Here is an 11,332-nt window from a genome sequence, read left to right as displayed (position 1 = left end):
ACAATTTCGAGCTAAACAACATTTTAGTTATGGTTTTTATATCGCTCTAAAAATTACGTTTCAATATAATAGGTTCAAAAATTCCATTTGTTCCCAGTATTTTTGAAATTCATATTGTTCCACTGTTCCCACTACAGTAGCATTTACGATTTTCTACATGTAAAATATAATTTCATGTAAATATAATGATATGATGTTTGGCAAAAATTGTAACATTTTGAAAAACCATTGTTGGCACTCCGAAGAAATTATTGCTTTATTTGGTTTTATTTTCCATATACAAATCAGACAAAACAGCTGATTGATTGATATCGCTGCTTTTGGCCTAACTATTTGCATCTTGATATCGATGTGAAACGCCTAAAATCGCGGACACCAGTGGAGATAGTCCACTGTTTCGATAGTTATCATAATGTTATCCCCTTGAAAATGATTTTCTGCAGTTATCGAAAATTTGGTCCGTCTCTGAGAGACTATGATGGTTCTTTGTGGTTAACAAAATTTTCGGAAAATAATATTGGATTTTATGTAAAATATACATAATAGCCGTGATGACAGTTAGTTTGATAGCGATGCATATAACGCGTTGATGCACAATCGATCGTTTTGGCCGTTCGTTGTGCGTTTGGTGTGTGTGGAAAATGTAAAAATGTACGAACAATCGCATACAGTTCACAAAAATTCGTCGTCGTCGTCGTCGTATTTGTCGTTGTGTATTTTGTATGTACGTGCTGTGTACTGGTGCTAACGACGCTGCGCTGTCTGTTACTGAGTACACAACATGTAGGGACGACACTATGTCGACGGCAACGGCAATCGTCGCAATCGCAATTAGAAAAGTGTAAGCGAGATGACTACTGCTGCTGCTGCTGCTCTTTCTGCTCTCGCCTCTATAAGAGGCATAGAGAAAAAAAAGGCCGAAAGAAAGACAGAAAAAAAAGCAACAGCAAAAGCAAAACCGAACTGGTGTACCACCTCCCTGCGTATATAAATATACATACATATACTCGTACGAATTTATATGTACGCATGCATGTACGTACGTATATGTGCATACATATATTTTAAGAAGAAGAAGAAGCAGGAGGAATACGAAGTAGAAGAAGAAGAGTATATGACGAATGATAAAGTGCTAGACAAAATAAATATGGACTATTTTCGGTGAATTCTTATATCGGCTTTATGTTATTTATTTTTTTTTCATTATATTTTACATCTGTTCCGATTTGTGTGCAATCCTGCTGACCCGAAAAAACAATAAGTGTTTATTGTAAAAAGAAGTGTGCAGAATTAAATATTATGTGTGTGTGTACAGAAAAAAGCGCAATAGGGAAGTCGGCCACAAGAAAAAGAGCAAAAGAAATGAAAACAACTTGTACAATTATTATTTATAACCAAAATGTGTGACTCTAATCAAATATGTTAACCGGTCGGAATGTGAAAAAGCCCACAGTGGCCACCAAATAACAATATCACATAAAAACAGTCGGCGCAGCATCGATTTTTTCAAAATACACGCGATTGAATCGGTCGTAGTAGCACCTTAAATCCAATATTTGTAAAGCTTTCGCCTTATCGATGGCATAGAAAACCCCTCCTTTTCAAAGAAAAAACCAAAAAAAATACAAGAAATATAGATAAAAATCATAGCCGAATGCATTGGAAAAGGTTTGGTCCAGATAGCAATATACATAATAATGGTCATCGATAATTTGTATTCCCAAGGAAAAGGAACTGAAGTGTAATCCACTGGAAGCTTTACGTAGCAAAAGAAATGGACACATCAAATGCCAGCGCTAAATCAAAGACGTCTGCGTCGGGCAGCAGTAGTATTAATGGTATAGGATCCCAAATTAAGCATATATCATCGTCGCAGGACATCGGATCCTCCGTTCCCGCTGTCCCAGTCCAGGATGAGAAGAGCGAGTCACACTCTCACTCACATTCACACTCCAGCTCACAGTCGTCCCAGTCGCAGTCACAGCCACAGTCCACAGTGCTCACGGTAGTGGGTCAGAGTATATCCAAGAGTTCGACCGGCGCCCTGGCGGTACTGCATCTTCCTCCGCCGACGGCGACCGCCTTAGTTCAAGCAAGTGCCAATATAGCCGATCTGGGCTCCATGCCGCGTGCACGGCCATCGTTTGTATCTAACACCTCCTCAACGACGACGACGACGACGGCGACGTCGGCATCGGATGGCGGCAAACCCATGGCCGTGGCAGCGATTCCACCGGCATCACCCGTCTCCACATCGGAGCCCACCTGTCTACCTGTTTCGGCGGTATCGATGGCTCCCAGTGCCTGTGACTTTGACTCCGATACGGAACTCTCGATTGTGGCAGCCGCAGCGGCCGTCTCTGCCTCAGCCGGCATAGATTCGCGATCCCCGACGTCTCCTTCGACTGCGGCGGCATCCACGATAATGCCCCAGCTGAATTCCAGTGCGGGTGGAGGAGGAGGAGGAGGAGGCAATGCTAACACAGCCGGGATTCAGACTGGCTTCGGAGCGGGATCAGGAGCGGTGGCTGCGGGGAACACCAATGGCCACAGCACCACCTCCAGCAGCAGCACTCACCTGAGTCTGAATGCCAAGCAACAGCGCCAGCAGAAACGCCGGAGGGAACGTGCCCAGCGTTTGCAAGCGGAACGCGACAGTCGATGCAATGCCAGCTCGCTGAGTGGCACCTTCATAGCCGGATCCTCTGTGGGGGTCGGCAGTGCCATGAGTGCGGCCAACGGGGGCCAGGGAGGTGGCCTCATCACGCCCAACAGCGGCGTCGGTGGCGGATCATCGGCGGTTGCAATGGGCAACGGATCGGCGGCGGCAGGACCCGGCAACAATGGCATGATCTATCACATCAACAGCGCTGGTAGCATGGGCGAGGATAGCAACAACTCAAATGGAAACTTCACCAGCAGCAGCAATGGCAGCAATAATCTGCTGCCGCCCACAGATAGTATTGCATCGTTACTCCTAAATCCACCACATTCCCCCGAGTGCAATTCGGGACTGATGGCCACGCCTAGTGATAGCGAGGGTGAGTCGCTGGATGAGGATCTGCTATCGACCTCGTCCTCGTCGACACTGCTCTTGCCACGGGACAAGCCACCGCCTCGACCACCACCTCCGGTTCGAAGAAAGCTGCCACGATCTCCGGTGCTCGAGGAGGAAATCATCGATGGATTCGCTATACTGGAGTTTAAGACATACGAGGATCTTGAGGTAGGTTTCAATGCCATTCCCGTTCACGCAACATATAGTAAACTCTTTCTCCACAACAGTTTGCCATCAAATTGGGACAGAAGCGGAAGGAGAAGCGACTTTCCGCACTGGACGAGCTAACTTGTACCTACAGTATAGAGGAAATGAAAATCCCAAAGGTTATAGATACTGGTCAATCGCAACCGTTGCGTGTCACCAGCCTGTCCACTTTGACCGTTAACAATAACAACCTGAAGGAGAACCCGCAGCCAACCCTTCATCGTGGGGGCAATGTCATCAGCAACAATAATAACAATAACAGCAGCAACAACAACAACAGTATCACCAGCAATGGCCCCAATGCGAACAGCAATAGCAGCAGTTTATCCAACGTGGTCTACCTGCTGCCATCTGTGAACATGGGCAGTGTTCTGGAGACGGAAACCGAGCCCAGAGATCATTGGCGATCCGAGTATGGGCAGCAGCAAGACCAATTGCAATCGGACAATAGCGCAAACATTAAGAGTAATAATATTAGTGATGATAATCAAATTAACAATAGTAGCCACCAAATAAACCACACCAACAACCAATCGACCAAGCAACAGCAGGCGGATGGTGGTTGCAATGCGGCGAAAATGCAAGTGAACAGTGCTACTAGTACTAGATTTTTGGAGAACGACAACGATTCACTTATGTTGGATATCAGCCTGCCATCGCTGGGCGTTGGTGGCGCCGTATCGCATAGTCATGACCATATTGACGTTGGTGTAATTCACGCCAGTTGTACTGGCAGCAGCGACACCAAAAAATCTCACAATTCCCCCGCCACGAGTAACACTATTGACCAATTGCATGTGACAAAACCGCTGCCCTCGCACCAGCTCAATAATCTAATATCAAGTGATCTTAATGCCGCTGCAAACGCAAACAGCAATCACCTGGGCGTCTGCAAACTGGGTTCGCAATCAGCGCAGGTCCCAAAGGTGAGTCTTCACTGTCCGATAAAATGTTATTTACTAATAATTATCTTTACCACCCTTTCACTAGAAGTCGATTGGTTTGGAGAACATTGAAACCGTGACGACATCTGCGGCCTGCCGCTCTCTGGAGATCCAGGAGTTAGCCAATGCTTCAGCGCAATCCTTTGGGGCCAGCAGCAGCAGCATAAAGAAAGAAATCGAGCAAAGTGATCTTTTGAATGATGTAAGAATCCATTTCTTCACTGCAGAATATTTTGTTTAAACGCACTTTCTTCGTATACAGGCTTCAACCAATTGTAGCAGCAACAGCAAAGGAAATAATATCGTAAGTATTTGGCAACCTCTTTTTCCGAATATGTATTCTAACATACTTTTCTTTACAGTGTGATAATGTCAGCAATGATAAAAAGGTACGTCCTGCTTGCTAACTCGTATTTATACTAGGGAATGCTCAAAATAAGAAAGTATTGTGCTTTACTCAGGAGATAGGTTTTAATTTGCCCTTAGTGGAGCATCAAAATTGGCATCTTCTAATGTCTAGAAAGGACATTTATTTCTTTAGACTCAATTATCTTCTATCTCATTCTTTCTCAGTTCACAAGGAATAGCAAACAAGCATAGAACACTATGAAAATATTCACAAAACATCCCACTATGGGTCTATTTAATTTTTCCTATAAATATAAAGGTTAATTTAGTTTTTAACTTGTGCGTAAATCTACTTTGACCCGTTTTTAATGACAATAACTTTTGTACTTGCAGAATTCTGAACAAATATTTGATATTGACAACCCCCCAACGCCCATGAACGTTTCAAATGCTTCTTCGTGTCAGGATCGAGCGACTTCCCGCAAGTTATCCGACCTTCCACACCTCAAGAAAAAGAGTGCGGCGTGCGGAGATAGGGATAATGGCGCATTTGCCGGAGTACCTTTTGCGCCGTCGATGGGCACAGTGTCTGCGGGAATTCCGGAGAGCGATCCAAGTAAAGCTTTAAACATTAAGAATGCATCGGAGAGTGCGCAGGCCAAGGTGATACATGCTGGTGCTCCGGTTCCACCACCTGCGGCCAGCGTGGGCGATCCTGGGAATAGAGAGCTGGGTGTGCTGCAGAAATCCTCGCCCGATAAAGCGCTCTATCCCAGCTTGTGTGCTCCGCCATCGGTTTCGTCAGTGCAAGTAAGTTAGATGTCGATGTCGGCTAGCCAATTTGAAGTGGCATCTAATTGTTGTATTTATCTTCTGACAGTTTCCCAACGTTGGAATATCAGCTGGAAATGAGAAAATTGCGTCAACAGTTGCATCTGACATCGATCAAAAGATTATTTTCAACAGCAAGGCAACTGTTTCAAATGGATTGCCATCGGGGGTGCAACGGTCAATTGTTCCATTACTATCTGCTGCGCCATCGCCGGCTGCAGTTACTCTAAGCAGTCCATTCAGCGCACACATTGCAGCACCGAATGCTGCCGGATTATCAATACTAAGTTCGGCATCGAGTGTGATTCTAGCCAACAGCAGTATAAAATCAAACGATAGCTTTACACGTGGTAACGGCAACAGCAACAGCAACAATGGAAGTTCCAATGGCCAGGGACAATTGCCGTCGGTGGGATTGTCGAGCACTTCAGACATTGCGAAAAGTAATTCGGTACCAACGTCCTCACCTCCCAATCCCATAGTCAATGGCTTCCTTAGTGTTTATCCGCCGCCTGCTACCATTGCAACGTCGTCCGTAACAACAAGTGCGTTGCCACGCGTCTCGCCCAGCGCAGCCAATAAATTAGTGCCACCGGTCTCTACATCCATCTCGATAAACACAAACTATGTTGGAATTCCTGGTGGAACGACGACAACTTCCGGTATGGGTAAGGTGGTTTTTGGCGCTGGCGGCAATGCCATTGTGGGCACAGGCTCTCCACTGCTTTTTCCTGGAGCACCGCCCGCTCCCATTTCTCATGTGGCCACTGGCGTGCCCATGATCATCCAGGCCCCGCCATACCGAGCTCCATATACGAATTACCCCCTCTACACTCCATATAGCGGCCTTACACACGGGTCGTACCTGCCTCCAGTATTGCCGGTTGCCGCGTCCAACCTACCGCCCACACAACATCGGAGCTCGGATAGTCGCAACAGTCGAGAATCGCCAGCATCCTTGAAGTCAACACCATCCAATATTGGAATAAGTGTCTCCATGGCACCGACCCTGCGATCCATCACGCCACTTAATAATAGCAGTGCAATTTCTAGCGGCGCATCGCAGCCCGTTGTGTCGGTGGTACCTACGGCGAACTCGACTGCCATTTCGTTGAGCAATCCACATATATCTCATTCCCATCATGTGCCTGTCTACGCTTCAGGTGCATTCTCCTCTGCGGCAGCTGGGACGAGCACTCCGAACTCTGGACTCTCTACACTGGCGGTTACCTCGCTGTCAACCTCGGCTGCTCCCCAACCGCATTTCCCCCAGTCAACGCAGATGCTCTCGCAGAGCGGTAACTTCTCGTCTGTGTCCCATTTGCTGGCCACGCACCCAATGTCATCGCAGAATCAGCCGTTGGTTCGCTGCGGAAGTACATTATACTCATCTGCGTCTGCATCTGCACCTGCATCTGCGCCCCCATCTGCTGCTGCCTCCAACTTTACACCCTCGGTTCTTGCTGTGCAAAGTTTGACGACAGCGGTCACGTCGAGCTCGTCATCTCCATCTACATTATCATCATCTGTGATCCAGAAGGTTATTTCCCCCAAAGGAGAGAGTCCGTGCAATAAAGATCGGGATTCCAGTTACAGGTGAGCGGTAATCGATACAAATAATGATATGCAGGGTTAAAATCAATCTTTTCGTTTGCAGTACAAATATCAGGTCGCATGGTGCGTCAACAATGTTGCCTGGCGCATCCCAAGGCATTGGCCTGGGATCGTCATTTTGTGGTATCGCCCCAGGTCAATATGGAGGTACAGGTACCCCAGTATTATCGTCAAGTTCTTCAATGCCGCCAGGACTGGGAAATCTCTCCTCATACTCATCAAAGGCAGCACTGTGGTTGAAGTAATAATCAAATATTCATTTCGCTATACATCAAACTAACGTGACCTCCTTTGTGCAGCTCTCCTGCCAACGCAGTGGTGACGACATGTGCTCCCTCCACGCCCATAGTATCGAGTGGAAGTGCCCGTCCGACTCCTCCGCTCTCCAACTGCACAAGCATGGGAATTGGCATGGTGAATGCGGCATCGACAGCGAGAAGTTCTTGCAATGCCATATCACCATTATCCATCCCTGCAACCGCTGGTATTCACGTGTCTGCAACAAATCCCTCTTTTCAGTCTTCGTCATCATACTTCCCAACACCTTTAGCGCCGCCACCATCCTCCCCATCGCCAGCTACTTCTTCCGCGGCCATCATCAGCTCCTCAGCTACGCAATTCCCAACAGTGTCGCATTCGATGAGCAGTATTGTGACGACGGCAGGAGCCACTACGACCACGGCTTCATCTATAACGCAGCCCACGGTTGCGGCTATATCAAACCCAGTAACAAACACGCCGCATCCCTTTTCTGCAGAATCGCTTTTTCAGCCAAGTAAAAGTATGTTGCTCACAATTTGCACTAAACGGGGCGCGACCATTGAATGTATCATGTCATTATTTTCGCAGATGATCAAGCTGATTTGCTGCGGCGCGAGCTAGATAGTCGATTTCTGGATAGATCTGGCTTGGCTGTTACCCCCACACCGCCATCATCAACATATTTACGAACTGATCTCCAGCATCAACAGCACCCACATCTGCATCAGCATCCGCAGTTGCTTCCACCAGTATCGGCTTCATCAACTCCCCTAACTGCTGTGCAACCGAGTGCTGGACAAATTTTTCCCCCGCCACTATTCAAAGATATTTCTAAAATCTCGTCCGTCGATCCTCAGTTCTATCGCACTGGCATGGGATTGCCGCCAGGAGGCTACACTGGATACACCTCAACAGGCCTTTTACACAGTGGCCTCGGGGGCCCGACGCCGTTCATGCCCCCCAACCACTTAACATCCTTTGCTCCAAAGGTATGAATAGATGCTGACCACATTCGAGCTTTTAAATATGTAAACATTTTCCTCATTTTCATAACAGAAAACTGGTCGTTGGAATGCCATGCACGTTCGTATTGCGTGGGAAATCTACTACCACCAAAACAAGCAAAGCCCGGAGAAGCCAGGATTTCCTACGGCGTCATCGAACGCAGGATCGATTAATACACCGATTCCTCCTGGTAACATGATCAGTGGAGGTGGTGGTGGTATGGCCAGCGGAGCCAGCACTCCAGTGAACAATGTGGCAGCTATTCCGGCGATCGGAGGTGGCGTCCTTGTGTCCAATGGTCCGGCCTCGGTGCTTGGCATGAAGACGACGCCAACCCTTGGCATGAGTACGACGCCACAGCATATTCTGCATCGTGCGAGTGAAATGCCGCCATCAGCAGCATTTCCAGGTGGTCTGCCGGGTCGCTTAGCTTTTGAAACTTCTCCCCTGGCTGCGAGTTTCATTGGAGCGCCTCCTAGTCATATTGGTAAGTGCAACAATTGGCAATAATCCAACGCGTTAGATATATAAATCATTTGTTAACAGGAACCGCAGTGTCTCCATTTGGACGCTATGTGACACCGTTTGGATTCACAGGGCTAACGCATTTCGGTGGCCACTTGGACTCGTGGAGGTAAATAAACTAAATAGTTTGCATATTTATAATTGAGTCAACAAAAGATCCCAAGCATGTTTAAGAACTTTTCGGATTGCGTTTATGTGTTGAGTTAGCATTGCATTCTAATACGCATTTAATTTACTTTTAGAACAAATGCCATGCAACGGAGTGTCGCTTACCATCCTTCCTCCGCCGCGGCGTCCCCCAACTGGCCGGTGAAGTCCGATCCTGGTCTGGACAATGCACGCCGCGAGGCGGAGGAACGTGAGCGGGAACTGCGGGATCGTGAGCAGCGTGAGCGGGACCGTCAGCGGCGCGAGCGCGAGGAGCGGGAAAGGAAGGAGAAGGAGGAGAAACTGAAACGCGAACAACAGGAACGGGAGCGGGAACGAGAACGTGATCGAAAGGAGCGGGAGCGCGAGCGAAGGGAAATCGAGCGCCGGGAAATGGAGCGCGAGCGGATGTTGCAACAGCAGCGGATAAACGAGAGCAACAAGCAGGCAGCAGTCCAAGCTGCGGCTGCTGCGTCGGCGCCCGTTCGTGACCGTTCTCCACATCGAAACGTGGGCGAGCTTAACACGGAGATTCGAATCAAGGAGGAGCATCCGCGCACAAAGGACGAGCAGGATGTAATGCTATTGCGAGCTTCAGCGGCGGCAGTCGGCGTTGGTGATCCGCGCTACCATTCCTCCTCGCTGGCCGCCGCACAAGCGAACGCAGCTGCGGCAGCGGCACACCATCATCATGCCAACTTCATGGCAGCCAGTCGACATGGATTGCCACCTCCACCCTCACACCTGACGCGTACCATGATGCCGCCCACACTGAGTGTCGGTGGGCCCATCACGCACTTCGGTGCACCAGCGCCTCCTGGCTGGGGAATAGATCCGTATCGCGATCCCTATCCCATTCTCCGCTACAACCCCATCATGGAGGCTGCCCTGCGTCACGAGGCCGAGGAAAGGCAAAAGGCGATAAATATCTATGCAGCACAATCGGCAGCTCATTTGCGCAGCAAGGAGCCAAGTCCTATTCCGCCTTCAGTTGGCTCCTTGGGGCCTCCGCCGCCGCATCACCGGTTGCAGATAGTGTCATCGGGAGTGCAGCAGCCCGGTCCGCCAAATCAGCAGCAACAGCAGCAGATGTCTAGTGGCGGGATGGTAAAGAACTCAGGGCCTCCGGCACCAGGAAGCATTCCAGTTCAGCACATGATTAGCGTCGATTCGATGGGCCAGCAGTCTGTCACCGCCAAGAAGGAGGCGGACCACACGATGGGCATTGTGTCGAATGCTGGTGTTGGCCTAAGTTCAGTACCTGGTGGTGTAATCGGAATATCTCCAGTGTCATCAGTGGCGCCAAGTCGATGATAGGCAAATCGTTACTAACACAATTCTAGAAGCGAATAAGACAAAGAAATTTTCAAAATTTCGATCACCTCCACCAAAATGTCATGAAACGCAGAGTCCCATCCTAATTACCTCCTCCCAGCATCATTTTGAGCCTGAGAGAACACCAATAAATGAAGCGCAACGCTTTTGTAAACTATAATTCTTGAAAACACACATTAATTTGTAGCGTGAGGAGATCGATGAAGATGTAGATGCAGATGCAAATGCAGATGTTTGTGGCAAACAAAAATCAAATTAAAAGAGGTTAAGACTTCCTTATACTTCAGACCTAGCATTCAACCTAAGCACTGAGTCCCACATTGGCAAAATACTTTCCTCGATCTTAATATGGTCGCGCGTTGAAACGTCACATAAGTAATACGAACTTTACTTATTTTTAATAAATACAAATTACAAGCATAAATGTAACTTTAGGTTCGCGTATTTAGTTTAAGTCTATTTGTATTATTTGTATAATATAAGCTTAAGAAAACAGCCAAGAGACATGTTGAGCAAGAAACTAATTATAATTTGATTGTACATATACACATATACAAAGAACTCTCATAGTTATATGACATCAACATGCAGCCTATGGAATCCAAACTATCATGCACATGATACATAACTCTATGTATATCAGTGACAGCTTCATTCCCTTTGTGCATTACGTGTTTAAGGACTAATTATCATATATGCAATTTATGTAAAAATTGATAAAACTAAAAATAGAATCATTACAAAGAAACAACCTATGTCTTTCAATGCTAACCTTTGGCGTTTTCAACTCGAGATATAAAGCCTTATACTTGATTCAAGCTATCTCACGTGCAACGGATCAGCTGCCCATATGGAGGAACCTTCGTGGATTCTATATGAAACACGTCGCAGTTCAGCACATCGAAATCGTATGTTAATGGGTACTACGTGATTATAATCCATAAGATATCTTGGTCTGAGAATGCACCTGTACGTGGAATGATGTGAATGCATGTACATATGGGTGGGTGTTTGACCTGCTGGATTCCTACCCATATTGCTGATAGAACAATGGTTG

General features: G+C 47.4%; 1 protein-coding gene across 5 annotated transcripts; it reads left to right on the top strand.

Moving 5' to 3' along the window:
- The first annotated feature begins 464 nt into the window (after window positions 1-464).
- Window positions 465-11,026, top strand: LOC6524902 (mucin-19). 5 transcript variants are annotated; one of them, XM_015190441.3, is made up of 14 exons: window positions 465-651; window positions 1,726-3,226; window positions 3,286-4,191; window positions 4,256-4,411; window positions 4,472-4,513; window positions 4,572-4,598; window positions 4,951-5,367; window positions 5,438-6,984; window positions 7,046-7,243; window positions 7,302-7,783; window positions 7,852-8,252; window positions 8,320-8,755; window positions 8,815-8,902; window positions 9,036-11,026. In XM_015190441.3, the coding sequence occupies exons 2-14, from the start codon at window positions 1,775-1,777 to the stop codon at window positions 10,252-10,254; spliced, it is 7,371 nt and encodes a 2,456-aa protein (XP_015045927.1). In that variant the 5' UTR covers window positions 465-651; window positions 1,726-1,774; the 3' UTR covers window positions 10,255-11,026. The 5 variants fall into 5 exon arrangements, with proteins under 5 accessions (XP_015045927.1, XP_015045928.1, XP_015045924.1 ...); XM_015190442.3 differs by having other exon boundaries at window positions 465-841; XM_015190438.3 differs by having other exon boundaries at window positions 465-1,668.
- The last annotated feature ends 306 nt before the right edge of the window (window positions 11,027-11,332 follow it).

Source organism: Drosophila yakuba, chromosome X, assembly GCF_016746365.2.
Source record: "Drosophila yakuba strain Tai18E2 chromosome X, Prin_Dyak_Tai18E2_2.1, whole genome shotgun sequence".
Taxonomy (NCBI): Eukaryota; Metazoa; Arthropoda; class Insecta; order Diptera; family Drosophilidae; genus Drosophila; species Drosophila yakuba.
This window is presented reverse-complemented; position numbering and strand designations above follow the sequence as displayed.

Bases quoted from the DNA above. Each gene is read 5' to 3' on its own strand.
- LOC6524902 (XM_015190441.3), top strand. From the start codon at position 1,775: ATGGACACATCAAATGCCAGCGCTAAATCAAAGACGTCTGCGTCGGGC. The intron at 3,227-3,285 runs GTAGGTTTCAAT...TCTCCACAACAG, and splicing joins AGACATACGAGGATCTTGAG to TTTGCCATCAAATTGGGACA. The intron at 4,412-4,471 runs GTAAGAATCCAT...CTTCGTATACAG, and splicing joins AAAGTGATCTTTTGAATGAT to GCTTCAACCAATTGTAGCAG.